This window comes from Lonchura striata, chromosome 13 (genome assembly GCF_050655825.1).
Source record: "Lonchura striata isolate lonStrDom1 chromosome 13, ASM5065582v1, whole genome shotgun sequence".
NCBI lineage: Eukaryota > Metazoa > Chordata > Aves > Passeriformes > Estrildidae > Lonchura > Lonchura striata.
In genome coordinates, this window is record NC_140715.1 from 18,393,403 (window position 1) to 18,416,793 (window position 23,391).

Consider the following 23,391-nt stretch of genomic DNA (forward strand, 5'->3'; position numbering starts at 1 on the left):
CGCGGGGACACCCGGGCAGGTCCCCCCGGGCTGGGCAGGACCCTGCGGGCTACGAGCAGTGTCCGGAGCTGGGGGAAGCTGTCGCCTTTGTCCCTTCCGCTGGACAGCCGGAGCTGGAGAGCCCCGGGAAAGGGAGAGAGGGGTGGGAAAGGGGGGAGGATGGGTGCTGAGCCCCGACCCGGAAAGTCCGTGAGCTGCTGTACGTCAGTAACTTATTCATCAATCAGCCGGACACAGAGCAGAGCTGGCCTCTCTTTGCCGAGTGTTTGCTTTTTCACCAATTATTGCGGCCCTGCAGCTCTTTTTGTTGATACAGTAGTTCTAAAAAGTGCTAATGTTCATTTATCAGGGGGCCGAGCCCGGGACTCCCACTAGTTGTGATTCTTCCAAAAATATAAACACCAAGAGAAGGGCTAAGGCTAAAGCCCCCATTTGTTTCTAAACTGCAGTATTAAAAGTGATGCATTGTTGAAGATAAAGCGGAGATAACGCTGTCTGTCTCCAATGAATGTCTCCCCGACGCATTAATGACATTCCAAATGATAGCTCCGGCTTATCATTCAATTAATCACTTCCACCCTCTGCAGCCGGGCCCACATCGATCGGCAGCCGCCGTGTGACCGGGGGGCTGGAGGGAGCCCGGCAATCCTCAATTAATCCCGGGCTGGCGGCCGGCAGCTCCCGCCCCGCCGGGATGCGCTCCGGGCCCGGCTCCGGACCCCGCCGGGCACAGGGAAAGCTCCGGGGCAGGAATTGCCGTGCGAGCTCCGAGCCTGACCCGGGAAGGGAGTTTTGCCTCCGTTTTGGCCCGGGATAAAGGAAGGGAGCGCTGGGAGCCGCCTCTCCCATCCCGCAGGATGGGGATGACGCCAAGGCGAACTGGGTTTTGGGGAGGATCGGGATCGCTTCGTTATTTTAGCCCGTATCTAACCTATCTCTCTAAGCTTGTAATAAAAAGGAGGCAACGAGGTTCAGAAAGCCCGCGGAGGGCCCGGAGTGCCGCAAACACTCTGCAAAGTACCTTCACAGGCCCCTCTCCGAGGCTGCCTCCACATTCCCGAGCCACTTCACCCTTCCTCCTGCAGCAGGGGAGCATCCATCCCCTGGGTTATTTCCCAGGGAAGCCTGCAGGAAACGGAGCCGCGAAGATGGAGCTGGCCGCTTGGCCGACCCCTCCCCTCATTAAATCGCAATATTTCAGGCCTCCCCCGTTCACAGGGATCGCTCCGACTGTCATCGCCAGATCCGGGGCTGCTGCGCCAGCAAAGCGCTCCCAGCACAGCCCAGCGGCTGCAGCGCCGGGGATGCTGCGGCTCCGGGCAGCACCGCCCGCAAAAACATCCCAAATTCAACTCCTCGGAAAAAAGCCGGGGTGCCGAGACACAAAATCCCGGGGGACAGCGGTGGGTCCGTCCTGCTGGGGGTGGGCAGGAATTCACCTCTCCACCCGTCCCGGAGGGTCCCTTCCTGCGGGAGGAGAAAGGATTTGCTCGGCTGTGACCCCGCAGCTCCCGAGAGCGGGGCTCAGCCACGGCCCCCCAAACTCACCGCAGCCCTTTGGGCTTTCTCTGCCCTGCTCCCACCGAGCCCGTCCCGTGCCTCTCTCAGCCGGGCGCTGGAGCGTTAAAGGAGAATCTTCATTTATTTCTAATTGTTTTCTCACCCCTCTAACCCACAAAGCCCCGAACCAAACCCCGCAATGTGCGATTTGCAGCTAAGGTTTGTTTTAGCGGCTCCACGCGAGGTAAATGAATGAGCCCCACCTCAGCCGCAGGAACCCGGGGCCGTGCGCCCACCCGACTGCGGGGACCCGGCCGGGGACAGCAGCCCCGCGCCCCTTGCTTTACTCCTCTCTTACCCCTGTGGATTTTGCAACACCTTCACCCGCGCTTGTTTTGGATTGACTTTTTAATTTATTTTTTTTTTTCTCCCCGGACAGTGCTGCATTTTTTGTTTGAAAGCTTTACAAACAAACGAGAGGAAAACCCAGTCGGCATTTCCCTCTCCAAAGCCAGGCAGGGGCTGCTCAGGGTCTCTCTGCTGTCAGCTGGACTTTGCAATCACTGTGCTGCTTTAGAAAATCTGTATAAACCCTGAGCGCGGATCTCCCCTTGAGCGTGCTTCACACAGCAGCGAACTCCCGTTTTTTAGTTCCTGCCATCGGATATTGCAGAATACTAAAAACGAAACCTCCGTTCTCTCGCTTAAAAAAAAAAAATTAAATCAGCACATATTTGGTTGATGGTTTCCTCCCGGCCTGTTTATTTAATCTGACTGTATGATAGATAGCATCAGATAGTGACTTTGTACGCATTAGGCTATTCTTTTTTGGGTTTTTTTTTGGGGGGGGTGGGTTTTTTTTGTTGTTTGTTTCAAACGGATGAACAAACCCTCCGCTACAAAGCCGGCTAAATGCAGTGCCGCCCCTTTAAAAGAGCGGAGCTGTTTTTGAGATGTATTACTATATTAGGTGACATGGAACTTTGCATCTCTCATACCATCACCGCAATGTTGGCCAATAGAAAGCTAAAGTCACCCAAAAACTGCCTAGTCCCTCCTTCCCTCGCCTTATGGTCCGCTCCTACCTGGCGCAGGGCACAAGTCAGGGCCGCTCTGGGGAATGCTATGTGCCCCCTCCGGGAGCCCACGCTGCACCGCTGCTCCACCTTGGCCGCTCCCCACCTACTTTTCCATGACCCTGGGCTGCGGCCGCTGCCCCGCTGTCCTCCGCAATGTTTCCTAGCCCTGTGACCACGACCCCCTTCTCGGTGAAGGATATCCTGAACCTGGAGCAGCAGCAGCAGCAGGGCGGCCTGGGCTCCATGGAGCTGGCGGCGCTGGCCTCCCCGTCCTGCATGCTGGCCACCTTCAAGCAGGAGGCGTTCAGCGCCGAGCCCCCGGCCCTGCCCGACCTGCGGGAGGAGCTGCCCGAGCCGCCCCCCGGCAAAACCGCGGCCGCCTTCCCCGGCTCCTACTACGTGAAAAGTTACGTGGAGATGGACTCGGCCAAGGAGGCCAAGGCGGACAAGAAAGGTAAAGCCAAGTGCTGCTGCCTGCGCGGGGCTCGGAGGGCAGGGGAACGGGATCCCCCAGGGGGATGGCAGCTCGGCCGGGGGTCCCCAGGGCTGCGGGGGACAGGGGACAGTGCCGGGGAGCGGCAGCATCTTTATCCCGTCCCGGAGGGTGCGCTGAGCCCGGCCCGGACACCCCAAGGAGACGGGCAGAGCTGCAGGGTGACACGCCAGGCCGCCACTTTGGATAGAAACCGGGTGACAAATGCGACTCCTCATTCACTCGGGGGTTGCGGTGGGTTTCGACACAAAGCTACGAGCGGGGCACAGGCACGGGACACCGTTGTTTTCAAACAAAAAGACGGAAAATTTGCTGCAGAGGTACCTAAAGAGCGGGGCAGGGCCGGTCCCGCTGCTGCAGGAGCGGGTGGCCACAGCAGCCTGCAAGGCCGAGGAAGAGCCAAGGCTCGCTCACGTTGTACCCTTTATATTAAATACTGATTTATATTTTTTTTTTTTTTGCACAATTTTCTCCTTCTGCTTTTTCCTTCGCCCGTTTATTTTGCTGCAGAGCTGTGTTCCCTACACAAGAGCCTGGAGCAGGAGAAAAGAGACCTGGACGATCCCGAGCGCCCGAGACAGAGGAAACGGAGGAAACCTCGCGTCCTCTTTTCTCAAGCCCAAGTGTACGAACTGGAGAGAAGGTTCAAGCAGCAGAAATACCTCTCGGCCCCCGAGAGGGACCACCTAGCGAACGTCCTAAAGCTCACCTCCACCCAGGTGAAAATCTGGTTCCAGAATCGAAGGTACAAATGCAAAAGGCAGAGACAGGATCAGACGCTGGAAATGGTGGGGATCCCTCCCCCGCGGCGGATCGCGGTGCCGGTGCTGGTGCGCGATGGGAAGCCCTGCCTGGGGGAATCTTCCCCCTACAGCTCGCCCTACAATGTCAGCATTAACCCCTACAGCTACAACGCCTACCCCGCGTACACCAACTACAACAGCCCCGCCTGCAACGCCAACTACAACTGCAACTACCCCTCCATGCAGCCCATGCAGCCCTCGGCGCCCGCCAACAACTTCATGAACTTCAGCGTGGGGGACTTGAATTCGGTGCAAACGCCCATCCCGCAGGGCAACGCGGGCATCTCCACCTTGCACGGCATCCGAGCCTGGTAGAGCCGCCCCGCAGCAGCCTGCGAGCCGGCTCGGGACACTGCCAGGCTGCGGGGCTGGGGGACGGTTCCGTGCTCGGCTCAGTGATCAGTTCAGTGTTCAATTCACTGAGCAGTTCAGTGAGCAGTTCAGTGGAGCATCCCGGCGGTTCTCACCGCTGTGGTGGCCGTGGACGGGGCGGGTTTCGGTATTTCGTGCGGGGCCAGGCAAACACCGGCGGGGGATGCCCGCATTTCCCGGCCCCTCTGGCTCCCCTTCCACCCGTGTCTTCACCCTGATAATTCCCCTCCTTCCTTCCTACAAACCAGCCGGTAATTTCGCGTGATTTGTTCGCAACAACAACACCCAGCCAAGCCCTGAAACTCTTTTTTTTTTTTTTTTTTTTTTTAAACTTCTACTCTATACTAATTATTATTGACATCCACATTTAATTTTTGCACTTCCCGCTATTCGGTCAGTTCGGCATCTCGGCACCCCCAGGTGTCCCTTGCGAGGCTGCTACTGCCGGCCTGGGCAGGGATGAGGACAGACAGACTCCCGAGGGACACAGACACTCCGGCCCGCCAGGTCCCGTAGGGTTCTGCACTAAAACGTGAGTTAGCATGGAAATGCCCCTTCCTACGTGTTGCCCTTTGCTGTACAAGCTGACGGAGATCAGCGAGTTGTCATTAAAGAGAGTGGCTGAAGCTCGGCGTCCCTGGCGTTCTTGCGCATCCCGGCCACGCCGGGAGCGGGGCCGCCCGGCCCGGGGGCTCTCCCGGGTCCCCCCGCGGGTTTGTGCGGCTCTCCGTGCCCTTGGCGTTCCCGTTTTGCCGCCTGAAAACGGTGTTTGTATTTTAAGGTATTTTAAAAATTATTTTAAAGCCGCTTTTCCAGCTCCCAGCCTGGCCCGTGCCCCCGGGCTGGGATCGGGACCGACCTCATCGTTCCCGGGAGCGCGGGGCTGATTTGTCATTTTCTGCGCAGAAATCACTGCAAGAAGAACTACCGACACCCCAAACTGCCCCCAACCCATGGGCGGGAGGTTTCCACAGCTCCTGCACATCCCGTCCCCATGGGGAGAGGCACGAAGGACACCCCGCCTGTCCCCAAAGTGCCCAGGGACAGCGAGCGGGGCTCCCCAGCGCCCGGCTCCTGCCTCTCCTCTGCCTCAGCCCCAGCCCCTCGGCCGCTTTTACGGTAGTCGCTATCAAATGTCAATTATTGGGAGTGAGAAACAACAAACATTGTAATTCAGCGCAGTCACAACATCCTCTGAGAGTGTCTGAGGCTGTCCGGCCGGTGACAGGGCGATTAGGGGGACCTGCAGCCCCTCCTGCCTCGGCCCTATCGGCCCCATCAGTAAACAGGGATGGAGACAGGGTGGCTGTGGCCCTGGGACAGAGGATGAAAGGCTGCCGGGGAATGGAAGCTGCCTGCAGCCTCTCTCCCAGCCCCACACAGCCCCCGAGGTGGGATTGCACAGATAAGGAGCTCCCACCTCCTTCCACTCCCTTGGAGCGCCGGGCGCTGCCCACCAAGCCCCTGGTGCAGAGTGGGGGGCAGACACCTGGCTGGGGCTCAGGGCTGGGCAAAGAGGGACCTCCAGCTCATCCCGAGGGGAATCTGCCTCGGGAACTCACCCACAGAGCCACCGGGCCACGGGGTCTGTGACAAAGGGGACCCGAAGCACGGGGACAGGGCAGCTGGGCAGGCCAGGAGGAAGCAAAGGCCACTTCCCCTCATCTGGAACCATCCAGGACTCCATGAGGGCTTTGCCTAAGGAGGACACAGCATCCAGATGAGAGGGAGGGCAGCAGAGCAGCCGGGAACGCCCTGCCTGAAGAGAGCCACGGGTGTCCCAGGAACTCCAGGAAAAGGCTGGAGTGGGGCAGGAGAAAGCTGGGTTTAAAGTGATGATGCTGGGGGCAGTCACACTTGGGGGGCACAGCTTGCCTGAGCTGTCCAATGGTCACACGGGTGCCACCATGCCACTCCTGCTGTCACCACTGCAGAGCCCGGCCAGGGTCAGAGCACACGGGGAGCCCTCAAAAGGAGGACAAGTCCCGAGTTAACATGGGGGCAGGCATTCAGAGTTAACTCAAACCTAAACTTTCAGAAACTGGCCCTAAGCAGAGCCCTTCTTTAAGTGGGCAAACAAAACAGACAGCAGTGAAACTTCAGAAAAAGCCACAGGAAAAAGTAACTCCCCATAATAACATAGAGGCCTTTACACACGTCCCACATCCTCTCCTTAGACACCGTTATTTTCTCCATACATGCTTATTTTCATCTAGTAATGACTCTGAGCTACAACTATCAAGAAATCTGACTATCAGGTGGGATTTTCCCTGCAGTGGCTGTTCAGGGCACCAGCTTTGGGTCTGGTGTGATTTCCAGGACTGCCCTGTGCTCATTCTCAGCAGGGATGAATGTCCCACAGCTCCTGCTCACACGCTCCCCTCCTCCCCAGGCTGTTCTGCGGGAATTGCATCCCGAGCAGATGCAGGGCAGGGTGAGGGGGGCTCGGAGCAGCAGCTGGAGCCTTGGAGCCAGCTCAGAAAGTGATTTAGGAGAGGACACGAGCACAGCTGGCTGAGGCCAGGGCTGCCAGGGCACAGCAGCCACGGCCACAGACCTTCCATAGCTGGGTGAATGGGAAGCGCAAGGAGATAGAGCAGGAATGACCCGATGTCTCAGGTTTGGCTTTTCTATTTTTCACATTCTGAGCTGCTTTAGTGGGTGGGTCTGGGATTCACATCAGGGGATGCTGAGCTCTGTGCACAGAGCAGAGACAAAACAATTCCTGCTCCAGCTGGGCACCAAGGACAAATGATCCAAATCTCAGCCCAGGAGCACAAACACCGTGGGCTGGAGAGAGAAAAACAAGCAGGGTGGGACTGATGGGCTGGAGCTGGAATGGGACAATGAACTCCAAGGTGCCAATGGAGCAGAACTTAAAGTGAGAGTCCCCGGGAGCAGTTGGGGATTTTGGGACCATTTTGGTTCATTTTGTGCCATTTTGGTTCATCTTGGGTTCATTTTGTGCCATTTTGGTTCATCTTGGGTACGTTTTGTGACCATTTTGGTTCACCTTGGGTGCAGCCCTGGCTGGGCTCTTGTGCTGCCCAAGGTGCATCCATTGAGGAGATCCTTTAATAAATCCCTGCTTTATTCTGTAACTCTGTCCAGTCTCTGTTCCAGCTCAGCCTTCCCGAGGCATCAGGACTCTGGTACCAGCCAGGGGCTCCCTGTGCTCACAGATCCCATTTCTCCTATTCCAGCTCGACCTCATTTCCAGCTGCAGCTCCACAGCAGCTCAGCCCACAGGGTCAGGCAGGGGCAAAAGGTCCCCCCAGGACTTGCAGAGGCACCGGGGCTGTGCTCTGTGAGCCCAGCCCTCGGAAAAGCTCCAAAAACCAGCACGTATCAAATCTGCCCCGGTCCTGCCTGAGCCTGAAGCGTTTCCCATCCCTAGAGCAGCACGAAAAGCCTGTGCTGAGGAAAGGTTGATCCAAAGGGAAGTGCAGGATCTGAATCTGGAACCTGGAATCTGAAATCAGGGATCCTACCAGTGCCCGGGGACATGCTAAGGGTGTAGGGGAAAAGCTTTTAATAAGATTTGCACTTGGATTTGATCTCGCTCTTCCCTCGGTTTTTTGGGGATTACGCAGCCTGGCACTGGCATTCACGGCTCTGTTCAACCCAGCTTTGGTTTTTTTGGGTTTTTTTTGAGAATTCAGTGCTCCGGCTCCACCTGAAGGTGACAGGGTGAGAGCAGCTCAGTCTTCTTGAGACAAACTGCACATGGCAAGTTTATCCAAACCCTTTGGAATTCACAGAATTTGTACAGGAACAAGTTGTCAGCTGTAAAGGACTGATACCAAATCCCCCGCCTGTGGCAGTAGGAACTGAAGTAACTGTTAAAAAAAAAAAAAAAAAAAAAAGGGCAAAAAAAGCCCCAAAACAAACAAACAAAAAACCAAAACACCCCCCCCCCAAAAAAAAAAAAAAAAAAAAAAAGGAAAAACAAAGTAAAACCAAACCCCACCCGTGCAGCTCCTAAAGTGCCAGAATTTTATTCCTTAAGTTCAAGGGGGTTTCACGTCGGAAGTTATTCTCCGGAGTCTGAAAACAAGACACGGTGCTGGCAGGAATTAAGTGTTCCAATGTTCCTGGGAAGCTCGGCAGGAAAACAACAGATCAACAACCCTCTCTCCCCAGCCCCTAATTCATCTCACTGACATCAGTTTAGATCAGTATCAGCAGTAAGTGATTTCTTGTTAATGGGGATTATTAAGAAGAATCAACACCTTTAAAATGCCACTCCAAAGAGAGAAAGGATGGGCTTTCAGGCTGGAGTCCGATTTTTCATTCCTGGGTGGTTTGTTTTTGCCCAAACCACGACATTAAAGCTGCATTTTGGCGCAGAGAAGGCAAGGCGAGATTTCCCGCAGCAGATCGAGCTCTGGCAGCGCGTTTGTGAAAGTTCATCAATCACGGCCGAGCACAGTGACAAAAAATGCGATACTTGAGGATCTCTACCTGTCTCCTGCAGTTCATTTTTGGTGCAGCAAAAAGACCCATTTAGAGACAGGGCGATCCTGGGAGCCCATCAGCCCATTTCCCATTGTCCTGCACACACTGGGCTGGAGCTGATGGGCTGCTGAGATGAGCAAAACCTCTGAGTTCCTCTGCCTTTGCATGCAGGAGCTGCTGGAACTCCAAATGAAATAGAAATTATCTCAACGGAGCCTGGATGAAGATGCTGAGACGGAAAAGAAACACTTTCCCAGAAACGGAGCACCCAGGAAAAGAAATCCACATTAGAAGAGCAAAACTCAGTGTGTGGGCAGCTGGAGCACCGACCCCACTGATGCAACACATCGCTTAAAGTCAGCCCTGCTTAAAAGAATATTTTTTTTTTGTGTCAACAAAGAATTGTGGTCAAATATCACAGGTCTGAGCCAGGAGATTGGGCATTTTCCCCAGCCCCATCAGAGAGGGGCATCGTGTTTGCAGCAGGTTCAGCTCAGTCCTGCCACTCTCAGCAGTCCAGGGGTTCTCCCACACAAATTGGAGATTTCACTCAATACCTGCTCGGCTTGGAGGGCTGGAAAAATAAGCTGTCCATAAAAAAATAACGCCAAAAAAACCCCCACAATCCCCCCCACTCCAAACAAAAAACAACAGAAAAACAAACAAAAACCCACAAACAACAAAGAAACCAACAAAAAAACCCACACAAAACCCAAACAAACCCACACCACAACCCTTGTAAATGGAAATAAATCTTTTAGTGGTCAAAATAATTTTATTGCTTAGGGTTGGTTAAGGTTAATTCATCTTGGGGAGACATCCTGGAGCTAAATTATTACTTGTGGACATGGGTAAGCTGAAGGCATGAATGACTCTGCTGTGGAGTGGGCAAGGCCAGGAGTTAACAGGCACAAATGGGGGGAAAAAAAACAGATTTGCTGAATATTTCAAATTCTGTGAACTGCTCTCGAAACTAGCTAGTAAGAAACAGAGAATTTAGAAAGGCATTTTAGAGTTTTAGCCCTAGAACCAACAAATGTGGTTGGTGAACAGGTTATTAACCTCCACAGTTCAAACCACCTGCTCTCACACATTCTCCAGGGGCTCTGTGCATTTGGAGCAGGATTTGGTGCCCTGCTGCCACAAGAACACACCAGAGTTTATTTTAGCACAGCAGACACTTCCTGAGTAGATTGCATTGTCCTCCAGCATAAGCTTGGAAATAATCACAATATTGACTCCTAGAAATTGTCCCCAGATCCCACCCTGCTGGCCCAGGGTGTTTTTGTACTCAGTGAGAGGAAAAGCTGCTGGCAGAGCAGCACACAGACAGGGGCAGTGCTGCCTGGGAGCAAGAGGAGCCGTTCCAAATCAGGTCACAAAAACCAATTCGTGCTCATTTCGGGCAAAAAAGCAAGATTCTCATATTTTTAAGCACCAACAAAATCAGCATGAAAACCCCCTGCCACGACTACAGCAAACCTAATGGTGTTAAGGAGATGATTTATGCTGCTTCAAAGCAGGAAAAGTTAAATCTCACTTGACTCCAGGTCTCGTGTGCTGCTTTGTGCAGCATCAGCTGCTGCTCCCCCCTCTGCACACCCCTCAGAGCCAGCTCCAGCTCCAGCAAAATCCCAAAAAAATCCCACACTTCACTTTACAGACGTGGCTAATCCCACTGGAGATCCCCAGGGCCACGGGCAGGGCTGGGGGAGCCACGCTGGCCCTGCTCACGCCTGGCACAGCCCCATGCCCAGGCTCTGCTGTTCTCCTGGGATTTTTGCTGGTCCTGAGGCTTAGAGGCGTTTTCCTGGTTGTCCTGGGTTTTATTCGAGTTCCACAGGCCAATTCCATGCCCAGGAAATGATCCATAGTGCATCCCTGGGGACTGGAGGAGTCCCCATCCTGGAGCCATGAGCACCCAGCCCTGCTCACAATGCAAGTTCATCACTGCTGTCTTTAGGAACGGCCTTTTCCGAGCGATACCAAAAAAATTCCTTTATTTAGGCATAGTTCTGAAGAAATGGAAGCATAATTAAAGCATAATTGGTGCTGTAAAAAGAGGTGCTCAACCCATTCAACACTCACAGTCATCCAGCGTGACCATCCGGGATCAAAAATTCCCCTTTTAGATACACACAGAGAAAAATTAATTTTAAAACCCCCCAAAAGCAGTGAGAGCTGCTGATTATTGGCTTCCCTGAGAGCCAGGCCAGAGGTGAGCATTTGCCTGGTTAGACACCAATTTAGAGCCCACCAATATTTCACCTGGAGAGCAGAAACCTGAATAACTTCTTATACAAGGAGGCATTCAAACTGGAAATCAACTTTTCCACTCAAGCCCTCTGCAGCAGCATTATCTACAGCATTTCATTTTTATACCCACAAATATTATTTTCCATGTAACAAGGTGAACAGAAACACTCAGTATTTACCAAAAACCCCAAAAGTAAGAGCACATGAGAGAATGACCCCCCCGTGCAGCACACGGAACAAGAGGAACAGTTGGAGGTTAATTTCTAAATATCCTCTTCAATTTTCTTCTTTTTCTGACCACGCTTCCAGTGCTGTTGGCCCCAATATTCTGGCAGTGAGAACGCCCTGCTCTGCCCCTTTGATCAGCTCCTGCCAAGCCCTTTCATGTCCCGCTGCCTTCATTAGCTCACGTTTTAATTACCGGGGACAGGCAGGTGGTGCAAGGTCAGGGTGGGAGATGATGGATGGCTCTGGGCAGTGCCTGGCCAGCTGACAGCCACCCAAAAATCCTCCTGTGGGGCAGAAATCCCTGTCCTTGGGCTGGGATCAGCAGGGCACCGCCCGCATCCCACAGCTGCAGCCGCCAGGACCTGCCTGGGGTCCTGGCAGGGATGATTTCCTACCCGCGCATCTTCAGTTCCTTCTGATCAGATTTTCGAAGGCACCCACGCACCCCAAATTATTGATCTGAGCCCTGCAGGCTCCTGCACCAGCAGCTCCCACCCCAGGGAAATGAGAGATCCCGAGACAGGAGCTGGACCCAGGGAAAGGCAGGAGCCAGGCTCAGGCTGAGGCACGGCTGGCTGGGGATGGAGAGGCCATTTAAGCAATTAATTCCCATTTACCCACTCATTTCCCATTAATTAATGCGTTCCCATTTACACCATCTGGTTATGAAGAGCACAGATTTTGCAGATTTTGCTTTCAAAAAGTCATCTTTGAGATCATTCCTGCTTTATCCACCAAGATAACAACATCCTATTCACTTCTGAGGGGAGTGAAAGTAGAGGAGGTTCAAATTCAGCTGAGAGAACAGCGTAGGCTTCAGGTTTCATTCTGTATTTTTATTTTTTTCCTTAAATACAGAATTGATCACTGGATTTCTTTATTTCTTTGAGTCGCTGACACTTTATGGAAGTTTTTTCCTTGGGGGAAAAGAAAAACCCCTTAAATAAAAATCAGTCTGGGAAAATCCAGCTCTGCAGAGTGCTGGTCATTGCTGCAGCATCCACTGCTTGTTGCTTCCCTTTTTTTTTTTTTTTTTCATATACTCAAGAGTTTTGAGGTCTTGAAATCGAGAAGTCAATTTACAGAGAGAAATTCCTGCTCTGGAGTGCTTGAGGTGGGGGGAAATAAAATAATGGGGGGGGAATAAATAACGGGGGGGGAATAAAATAATGAGGAGAAAAATAAAATAATGGGGGAATAAAATAATGGGGGGAAATAAATAATGGGGGGAAAAGAAATAATGGCAGAAAATAAATAATGGGGGAAAAAATAATGGGGGGAGAATAAAACAATGGGGGAAAATTAAAATAAAATAATGGGGGGAAAAATAAAATAATGGGGGGGGAATAAAATAATGGGGGGGAAATAATGGGGAAAAATAAATAATGGGGGAAATTCATAATGGGGGGGAAATTAATAATGGGTGGAATAAATAATGTGGGGGGAAATAATGTGGGGGGAAATAAAATAATGGGGGGGAAATAAAATAATGGTGGGAAAATAAAATAATGGGGGGGGGAAATAAAATAATGGTGGGAAGCCTTTGCACAGAGAGGAACTGACTTTTCAAAAGAGAGAAGGCTTTTGCTGCCCTGAGCTAAAGATAGGATGAGCACAAGCAGCAGCTTTTTAAAGCAGCAGATCCCTCCTTATCACTCCCACGGAACGTGCAGTTCCACCCAGCTTTTCCTCCACTGCAGCATCACCCAAAGGTGAATTGTCCTGCAGGGACCTGCCCTGAGCTTCTCCCTTGTTCATACCCTGATTTTCTGCCTGGGTACCACAGGCTCGGCCTTCCTTGATCATTTTGACTTTTGACCTTGGGCTGGAGGGGCTCTGCTGGGCCACCAGTGCTGCTTCCTCCCCAAATCCCCCAGCCCAGGGTGCTCCCAGGAAGGACACTGTGCTGATGGAGCTGTCAAGACCAAGGGTCAAGTTTATGTTGATCTACAGGTGTCAGGAGAGTATTGATCCTCTGATGGAGGTCCCCGAGAGGTCACCAGAAATCCTCAGGGGATGAAAATCCCACAGAAGGCGCCTGCAGATGTTGCAGGAGGAGGCAGATAAAGGAAAGCAGCTGCCCAAAAAGTGTTAACAGAGCAGCAGGTGAGGCCACAACGTTATTTTGCTCTAAGCCAGGGTGGCCAAACCTACAGAAAGGTGAAGACATCAAGCAATTCGGGCCCCTGTCAGGGCCAAATAAGCACTTTTGTTTTAGCTGGAGCTGACATGGTCTTGGCTCGCTCAGGACTGGGGGCAGCCTCAGTACAGACACTTTGCCCTCTTTGGTCAGCACACTCCTCATTCCCCTGACAGTGGGGAATTATACCCACCTCAAAAAGTGCTTTTCTGTACAACCACAGAATGGTTTAGGTTGGAAGGGACCTGAAAGATTATTTAATTCCACCCCTGCCATGGCAGGGACACCTTCCACCATCCCAGGCTGCTCCAAGCCCTGTCCAGCCTGGCCTTGGGCACTGCCAGGGATGCAGGGGCAGCCACAGCTGCTCTGGCACCCTGTGCCAGGGCTGCCCACCCTCCCAGGGAACAATTCCTTCCATGTACCTGACCTACATTTCCCCTCTTTCAATTTGAGCCCATTCCTCCTTGTCCTGACGCTCCAGCTCCTGCTGCAGAGTCCCTCTCCCGTCCTGGGAGGTGCTGTGGGGTCTCCACAAACCCTTCTCTCCAGGCTGAGCATTCCCAGCTCTCCCAGCCTGTCCCCAAAGGGAAGGTGCTCCAGTGCTCTTATCAGCCTCGTGGCCTCCTCTGGACTTGCTCCAACAATCCCATGCCCTTCTAGAATAATTTTAGAATGGGATAACTCAGTTGGAAGGGACCTACAAAGACCATCTCGTCCAATCCCTTGATTTTGCAGATAGAAAACTCCTCGTATCAGCTACGGCCACAGCAGACACATACAAAGAACCCCCTCCTCTGAATTTTCAGGCACTGAAGGTCCCCAAAGTGTTTGACAGTGACCAACACACCCCCTGTGACCCCTGGAGCCAGGGGCTGGGCAGATCCAGCTCAGGGTTCCTGTAACTGGATGATTTAAGCCCAGCAGCTCTGGCAGAGCGTGATGCTCAATCCCTTTATCATGTCTCCTCTCCCTGCAGCAGCCAAAGGCAGGGCTAATTTTAAAAAGCAGTGATATGGGGCTGCTGCAGGAACACACGTTGCAGTTGGCTGCTGGGAATTGGAATGGAAAGGGGCACAGACAGCTCTGCAGCCTGGGGGTTGGACACTGACTCTGGGGAGCCCAGTTCAAATGCAGGATGACCTGCTAGCTTGTTGAGGCCCAAAAGGGACAAAAAAACCTGACAAGTTGCCCTACTCGAGGAATTTAGGGGGATTAATAAGTCAAAGACTGAAGTAGTTTCAATGAAAACAAGTTAATGATCAAAACCACATTTTTCCCTGATTCTATTCCTTTGGAAAAATAATCCTTTAACATATTAAACCAGGATGAGATCAGCGCCTTGCATTTCCTCTCTGGTGAGCAGTGACAGGACCCAAGGGAATGCCTGGGGCTGTGTCAGGCTGGATTTTAGGAAAATATTCTTCCCCAGAGGGTGGTCAGGCACTGTGAGTAAAGAACTTTATCCTCAAATCCAGTCTAAACCTCCCCTGGGAGCTTCATTTCTCCCACACCTGACTGCGAACCCAAGACTGGAGAAAGTTTTAACCCCACCCTTGCTGCCTGTATTCCATGTTGAGCCCAGCCTCGCTGGAACTGGCAGGTCTTTGTTCAGGGAGGCGGGATGTGGTGCAGAACTTTATTTCACAGTGCTACCTAGTGGTTTCTGCAATAAACGATCAGCTCCTCAAAATGCTCCTCCAGACAGAACCTCCTCAGTGTGGAGGAAATACAGATGACAGTAAAAATCTAAACTACCATTTCTGCCTGAAAGGAGTTAAAATGCAGGGAGGAAGAATAAAAAAGAAGGGGGAAAAAAGGAAAATACACTTGCAAATTAATCCCACGTGTTTCTGACTGGATATTCATGGACATCAATAGCCCCATCCCAACTTCCCACAGCTCTGGCAGACGCCAGGAAAGGAATTATTGCATTTGTGCAAGCACCAGGATTTTTCCTCCCTCACCAATGCCAGGGATTGGCACAGGAGCACGGAGCAAGTGGCACCCAGAGCGCTCCAGAGCCAGCCCCTGCCCCTCTCCTGCTCCCACAGCACCAGTGGGAATCCAGCTCCGTGCTCCAAATTTCTGCCAGCACGGGGACACTCCGAGTGACAAATCCTCCTCCCCTCCAAAACCCTTCCAGACCCCTCTCAACTTTTCCTTTGCACCCCACAACAGGAATTGCTGCACCAATTCCTGCTCAGCATCACCTCCTGGATTGATTTTCACATCGATCCAACATTCCAACATTCCCCAGCAGCACAGGTGCCTTGGCAGAGGAGCAGCTCTGCTGCCCAATTTGCTCCCAGCAGACAAGGTGCAGCAGCACAAATTAACAAAATCCTGCTCAAATCTGACAGGATCCAGTGGAAAATCCAAATTAACAAAGTCCTGCTCAAATCTGACAGGATCCAGTGGAAAGTCCAAATTAACCAAATCCTGCTCAAGTCTGACAGGATCCAGTGGAAAATCCAAACTAACCAAATCCTGCTCAAGTCTGACAGGATCCAGTGGAAAGTCCAAATTAACCAAATCCTGCTCAAGTCTGACAGGATCCAGTGGAAAATCCAAACTAACCAAATCCTGCTCAAATCTGACAGGATCCAGTGGATAGTCCAAATTAACCAAATCCTGCTCAAATCTGACAGGATCCAGTGGATAGTCCAAATTAACCAAATCCTGCTCAAATCTGACAGGATCCAGTGGATAGTCCAAATTAACAAAATCCTGCTCAAATCTGACAGGATCCAGTGGAAAGTCCAAATTAACGAAATCCTGCTCACATCTGACAGGATCCAGTGGAAAATCCAAATCCAAGCCTGAGGCACAGCTGCTGGACCTGACAGCTTTCCTCTGTTTGGAAGGACGAGAGCAGTCCTTGCTTCCCTGGGATCACCAGATGAAAGGAATCATGTAAGTACTAAGTAGTATTAATAGTCCCAGGCACAATATATATATATGAGAATAATATGGCCAAACAATACTTAACACTTATTTCCAATAGCAGCATTTGTATAATGCCATCGACACTCAACTGCTGATAAGCTGGACACACTTAAGGAATTTTAATAAGCCTTTGAAAAGCTTTAACTGATGTGAATTAAGCCCCGAGATAATTCCGACGCAGGGCTATCATTCTTCAGTTAAAAATAATTGATCTTGGATGTAAACGTCACGTCTTGTGGCCCGGAGTACAAAGGCACAGAAAATGTCATTTGTCACCAGCAGTGCCTGGGGCTGATGGACGCGGTTCCGAGGGACCCCGGGCTCTGCTCCGGGGGTCAGGGATGAGAAATTCCCAGCAAGGAGGCTGAGATACGGCAATTAACAACAATTAACAACAATTAACAAGGCACGGGCGCTTATTGCGCCGTTCAGTGAATCCAGAGCCCCGGCCAGGGCAGCAGGAGCTGCTGCCATCCTTTGGCTTTAAGGCACAGAACTGCTCTGCTGCCTTCCCCCTCTTGCAGGGGCAGCAGCAAGGTTCGCCCCTGCAGCTCAGTGCTGCAAGAAAAGGTTTTTCTCCTTCTCTGTTCGCTCTTTGTTGCAGCTCAGTGCTGCAAGAAAAGGTTTTTCTCCTTCTCTGCTCGCTCTTTGTTGCAGCTCAGTGTTGCAAGAAAAGATTTTTCTCCTTCTCTGTTCGCTCTTTGTTGCAGCTCAGTGCTGCAAGAAAAGGTTTTTCTCCTTCTCTGCTCGCTCTTTGTTGCAGCTCAGTGCTGCAATCAAAGATTTTTCTCCTTCTCTGCTCGCTCTTTGTTGCAGCTCAGTGCTGCAATCAAAGATTTTTCTCCTTCTCTGCTCGCTCTTTGTTGCAGCTCAGTGCTGCAATAAAAGATTTTTCTCCTTCTCTGTTCGCTCTTTGTTGCAGCTCAGTGCTGCAATCAAAGATTTTTCTCCTTCTCTGTTCGCTCTTTGTTGTTCCTGGAGCGAGGCTTTCTCCACTGGCATTTCCCCACTATCTTTTCTGGAATCCTCTGACAGACACATTTTTTTTGACAAGGTGATAAGAGCAGGAAGCTCTCGTTGAGATGTGCAAAAGCTAAATATAAACCCCACATCTCCACAAAAGTTAATGAATTTTCAGTAATGAGAATGTAAATTAGCGTTTGTTGTCTCTCAGTATGAACATGACCTTATTTATTGCTTACAAAGTTATTTACTGTGAAGTCTGTGAAAGATCAGGAGAAAAGTTTGGGTCAAAAAGACCAAAGACAAAACTATTTTAAACAAATCTACAGATAAAGAGAATGGTTGGTTGGGTTTTCTTTCTCTTCAATTAAAAAAAAAAAAATTATTGGTTTGTTTCAAATAAGCAGGTTCCTGGCACAAGCCAGTCAGTGAAAGCCAGGAGCCACCGACATTAAACTATTCTCATTTCTGCTGTAGCTGCTTTCAAACATCATCTCTGTCATTTAAACAAATGGCAATAATGAAGAAACGGCAAACACTGCTAAAAATATGCAAATGAGAAGCAGCAAAAGCAGCATATTTTAAGAACACGGCTGTGAAAGGAATCCTTCATTATTTAATCCAAACACTGCATTGGCGGATACATCTATAGATATATTTATATCAATATACAGAACAGGGGAAGGCTTGCTTATATTTTAAGTTATTTTAATATATATGTTTTAATTATAATATTTAATATATATATAAATATATATATAAATAGATAATATATATCTCAAATATAATATATATTTGAAATACATATAATATATTTCAAATAGATATAATATATATTTTAAACATATATAATATTTATATATATTATATATATAATATATATTTCAAATATATAAAAATATATTTTAGATATATAATATATATTTTAAATATATATAATATTTATATATAATAAATAATATATATTTTAAATATATATAATATATATTTTAAATATATATTATATATATTTAAATATATATTTTTATATAACATATAGTTTAAATAGATGTATAATATATATTTAAATATATATATAATATATATAAAATATATGTTTAGATATATGTATTTATATATAGAATATAAATATATATTTAAAATATATATTTCTGTGAAATATTTCTATTTCACAGAAATAGAGTGAATATATATATTTTTGTTTGTTTGTTTTTTTACTCCATTTCTGCGAGCATACTGAGCAAGGGGACCTTTGTTTCCCTCGGAAACATCAAGTTATCATCAGACACAGGACAGGAGGCCGACCGGATCAATAGACTTACTCAATATAGCAAAAATCTAATCTCCTTTCAGGCTGGCTGGCCATAATGTCAGCACCCAGATGCCTCTGACAGCGTTATCTGCCATCAGCGGCGGCCGGACCCGCTCAGTGCCCGGGTGACGCGGAGCGAGGCGCAGCACGGCGAGCGGGGACCGAGCCCCGCTGTCCCTCTGGAAGATAAAGGGAGTGCCCGGAGCCTTATCGGGAGGCAGGGGCGCGGAGCGGCGCTCGGCTCGCCGCCCGGTCCCCTCGGCAGCCGCGGGGCCGGGAGCGCGGAGCCCGCCGGGGTCAGCCCCGGAGCGTCCCCGCCCCTGACACTCGGCCCCGGCGCTGTTGAAAAGGAGAAAGCGAGAAGCTTTCATGTGCTTCTATATATACGCGGCTCTATCTGCGGGGCTGGTGTGCGCTGATGCCCGCGGAGCCGCTCGCCCCGCCTGCGCCCTGCGCGCTTATCGCGGCCCCGCGGGGCACACGCGGCCTTATCGCCGTGCCGGGCTCGGAGCAGCCGAGTGGCATTTTCCTTTCATGCCGTCCCCGACACCCGGAGCGGGCAGAGGCTCCGAGAGCCCCGGCACAGCCCGGCCGGGCAGCGGGCACCGAGACCGGCAGCGAGAGCATGGGAGCAGCGTGGGAATCCAGGGCATCCCTCTGCTGCCCTGGCAGGGGTCAGGAACCCCCTGGACAGAGTCCCCAGAGACACTGGCTGTGATCTCTGGCCATGGAAAAAGAGTTTTCAATCTTACAGGATCAATTACCAGCTCTGAGTGTTTGATATCAGTAATAATTAAGCGTGGTACAGGTGCAAAAGTAAAATTTTAGGATTCTAGATGAGGGGTCCAAAGGGGACAAGCTGGAGGAAATTGGGTGTGCCTTGTCCTTTTTCTCCTTCTTCATGCCCTCCATGTCTCACTGTGGTGTTGGCATTTTTCTGTTGGTTCAGGCTGGGGACACACTGTCCAACGTAGGTGACAGATCTTGGCACGTTCTTGTAAATCCAGCCCAGGGAGTTTCTGGTATTTAATGTTTGTCACATCCCACTGAGGGCAGAGCCCCACACGCTGCCCTGCAGGACAGAGCTGGGCAGGGCAGCAGAACATGTGAGAGATCAACAGAATAAACAACCTGGAAACCAGCACAGATTAATTATGATTTCTTTGGCAGTGGGGCTGACAGACAGAGACTTTCTACAATCTCGGGATCATCAATAGCTCAGATTCCGATAGCCTCGCAGGTTAAAAATAAAAAGAAGCACAAATGGAAGTGGCCCGAGGCGTGGCAAGGTGTCACAGCGGGCTGTGAGCTCACGGGTGTCACTGTCCCCACCTGGCCAGGGTCACTGCCAGCCCCGTGGCACCACAGCACAGCCCAGACAGGGCTGGATGGACCTTGGGGCAGCGCCTGCTGACCTTCAGCAGATTTGCTTCTCTACTCAGTGTCACAGAATATTCGAAGTTGGAAGGGACCCACACAGACCATCAAGTCCAACTCTCGAGTAAATGACCCAGTCATCAGCATCAACCAACTCTGACCAGCTCCAGCCCAATTATTTTTAGTGGCTTTGCAAGGCTGCAGGAGCCTCAGGATGCACTCAGCATTTCAGTGCCCAAGCCAACACTTGGAGGTGCTAACCCAAGTGGAGATCTCAGTCAACACAAGAAGGGCCAAGATTTAAACCCAGTTATGTCAATAAAGATCCCTGGCCCTTCCTCAGACTGCAGCTCTTTACATGGGAGAGGATCAACATTCCAAGGCACAGGTGCAGTGAGCCACCACCTCTCAATCCATCACCCACAGAAACTGGCAGAGTTTTCATCACCTGTTCCTGTGAGAAAAACCAAACCTCAACTCGGTGGAACTGTCATTCCCTTTGTGGCACAGAGTTTGTACCATTTTATATAAGTTAGCAGATAATATAGTTGTGTTTATTCAACAGCCTCAGCCTGAACAAGTCCACAATCAGCAGCAGGAGGTTTGAAAGCCTGGTTGTGACATTTGGTCGTGGTACAAAGCACCTGCAGCCTGTTTGGAGAGCAATCCTCCCCTTTGTGGGAAGGAAACACAACAAGCATTCACTCGGTGACAGAAAGGGCTTTGCAGCAATGTACAGTCACCAAGACACCACATCTGGGGAAAACATTTGCTTCAGATTGTCTTCTGTGAGAATGAGACCATTACAGGGTGGCAAAGCAATATTAAAGCTGATTACAAACCATTACAAACAGGGTGGCAAAACAATATTAAAGCTGATTTCCATCCTCCCCTTTTTCCAAAGGAGAGCCCCACATATTTGCAGACAAGCATGCACATGTCCCCTGGATATTCTCAGCCCCCAAAGATTCCAGCCTGACTTGCCTGGCTTGCTCTGGGCCACTTGGCATGTGATAGCAGCCACGCACATTTGGCAGAGACATTTTTAGAAACCTCCAAGCTATGAATTCACCTTTCCATTTCAGTAAAGTCAGTTATGTGGAAAGCATTTCAAAAGCACGACTTCAAATACAAACTTCATTTCCCTTTGATTCTTGAGGGAATAGTATAATAAATAGGGAATAAATAGTATATAAACAATAGCCTCTTCATTTGTTTTCTCAGAGTTATCCTGCAATATTTCTGTGTTTGATAACACCACAATCAATAATGAGTCAGATCAAGTCAGTCTTTCTCAGCACATTTACAATGCATGTTAAATTTCCAGTTTTCCTCAGGTCCACGTTTATTGCAGCCATTAAGAGGCAACTTTCCAAGGAAACACAGACCTAACTGAACGCTCTGGAAACAACTCTTGTGCTGCACATTTCAGGGATGCAATGGCACCTGCTCCTGCCCACAGGTTTCCCATTATGGGCACGTGGGAATGGAGCCCAGGACTGGATCTACACCCACAGCCCAATGCCCAACAGCACTGCCTGGCACTCCTGACACTCCAAGGGGCAGCTTCCAGGCTCTTCCCCCTTTTTCCACAGGTGCTCAGACAAAGCAAATTGCTCTCAGTGGGTTGGACTCTCCAGCAGGACCTTAAATTCACCACAAAGCTCCAAGTTCCAAAGCTCTAAATGTGCTGAGGCATCAGAGCTGCCCAGTCCTCATCCCTAAGTGGCTCCAGCTGCAGAGCAAAGCACCCAGAGTCCCTTCAGTGCCTGCAGGACACAGTTAATGAACCACCACTCAGCTAACGAGCAGGAGTTCATTAACCCACAGCTGCTTTATTGCTGCCAGCTGCGTGTCTCAGCCCCACTGCAAGATTTCAGCCCTTTTTAAGCCCCTGGTGGCTCCTTACTCCTTGTTTGAAAGAAGTGTTGTTTTTCAAAGGAAAAATACTTTTACTACAACAGTTTTGTGCCAGTAAGTCCTCTACTTGTATGGAGGGTACCTGCTGCCTTTTGGGGAGGAATGGCCCAGGAGTACCAGGAGTACTCCTGTTTGCTTTCATTTGTGTATGAGCCCTCAACACTTCTCCAGAGGCCTGTTTCTTCCTTCCCACTTTCTGCTTCTGCTGTCCCCAGTCTCAGAAGAGCTCCAGCCCTTGAGCCCCAAGCCATACCCCAGACCAAAAACAGAGAAGCAATTCCCTTCTCACCATCTCTGATGGCTCTGCTGCACTTGGCAAGGCAGACACCCAAGAAAATGCTGTTCCCTTTCAGAAAAGCAGCACTGCACAATTTTTTACCCCTCACAACACAACCTCAGGCACACAGCAGCAAGACCCCAAGACACAACATCCTGAGTGCAAATATAAAACCCTCTGCTGACACAGAAAAATTCCCAGGCACAACTTTGTACATTCCCTGGATCAGACCCTCTTCCCAAAATACTGCTCCTGCTCACTTTGCTAAAAAATGAGGAAATCAAGCCCTACCTTCACTGCAGGAACCAAACCAGTGACCAGGAGCACGGCAGACACCAGAGTGAGTCTGCAGGGAGGGAACTGCAGCCCCAGCTGGGCACTGTCAGGGCTGATTGTGGCACCCCACGGTGCCAGGAGGGAGCAGGGAATCACCACCAGCTGGGTCCTGCTCCCGAGGTGCTGCACCAAATCACCCTTCTCAACCCAAAGAGAAATAACATTTATCTTGCTGTCTCCACTGATTATTCCCTGGCAGGTCTGTGGCCCATCAGGAGCCTGGCTGATCCCTGGCTGCCTGTGGAAGGAAATTATTCAAGTGCCAAGTGAACAACCTGTTGCATCCTGGAATTTCTTCCCTTCCCCTCTCTCAAAAAATCCAGTAATCCTTGCTGTTTTTTCCCTAATCCCTTTGTCTCTAATTGTCTCTCTGTAAATTGACAGTTTGTGCAGGTAGGCTTATTTACAAAGATTAGATTTTTGAATCCAAGTCATCTCTCTTATTCAAACCCCCAGTGTGCACATCATGAGGAAATCTTGGTGCAAATCTCAGGAAAGGCTGGAAGAACTGCCCTGAAATACAAGGAATGAACAATATGGAAACCACATCCACTCTGTCCAGTCTGGCTGTTCCAGGGCCACAAAACAGGAATAAAACCCTCCAACTTCCAAATGTACACCTTGGCAGTAACCTTGCAAAGATAAAGGCATGAACTGAAATTATATAAAGAAAAGGAGGAAAAGGATTTTTGATTTTAGCAGATTGCCAATCTAACTCTCTTAACTTTTGTGTGAATTCATAGTAACATAGTTCCCATTTTTACTTTGCTTAGAGCCCTCCCAAGGCCAGAGGGACAGAGCCAGGCTGTCTTAAGCTCCCAAAAAAACAATCCATAAGCAACCACTTAAGAAAAAGCAGAATTTTTACACTGAAAAGCTCTTTCAAGCCATCAGACTTTGTTTTTAAAGAAAACTCCGTTGACAAGAA

The 23,391-nt window shown here is 50.1% G+C and overlaps 1 protein-coding gene across 2 annotated transcripts; it reads left to right on the forward strand.

The window, feature by feature from the left end:
* The first annotated feature begins 2,520 nt into the window (after positions 1-2,520).
* Positions 2,521-4,872, forward strand: NKX2-5 (NK2 homeobox 5). 2 transcript variants are annotated; one of them, XM_085591560.1, is made up of 3 exons: positions 2,601-3,033; positions 3,583-3,817; positions 3,980-4,871. In XM_085591560.1, the coding sequence occupies exons 1-3, from the start codon at positions 2,733-2,735 to the stop codon at positions 4,188-4,190; spliced, it is 747 nt and encodes a 248-aa protein (XP_085447686.1). In that variant the 5' UTR covers positions 2,601-2,732; the 3' UTR covers positions 4,191-4,871. The 2 variants fall into 2 exon arrangements, with proteins under 2 accessions (XP_021387816.3, XP_085447686.1); XM_021532141.3 differs by having other exon boundaries at positions 2,521-3,033; positions 3,583-4,872.
* Positions 4,873-23,391: the final 18,519 nt, after the last annotated feature.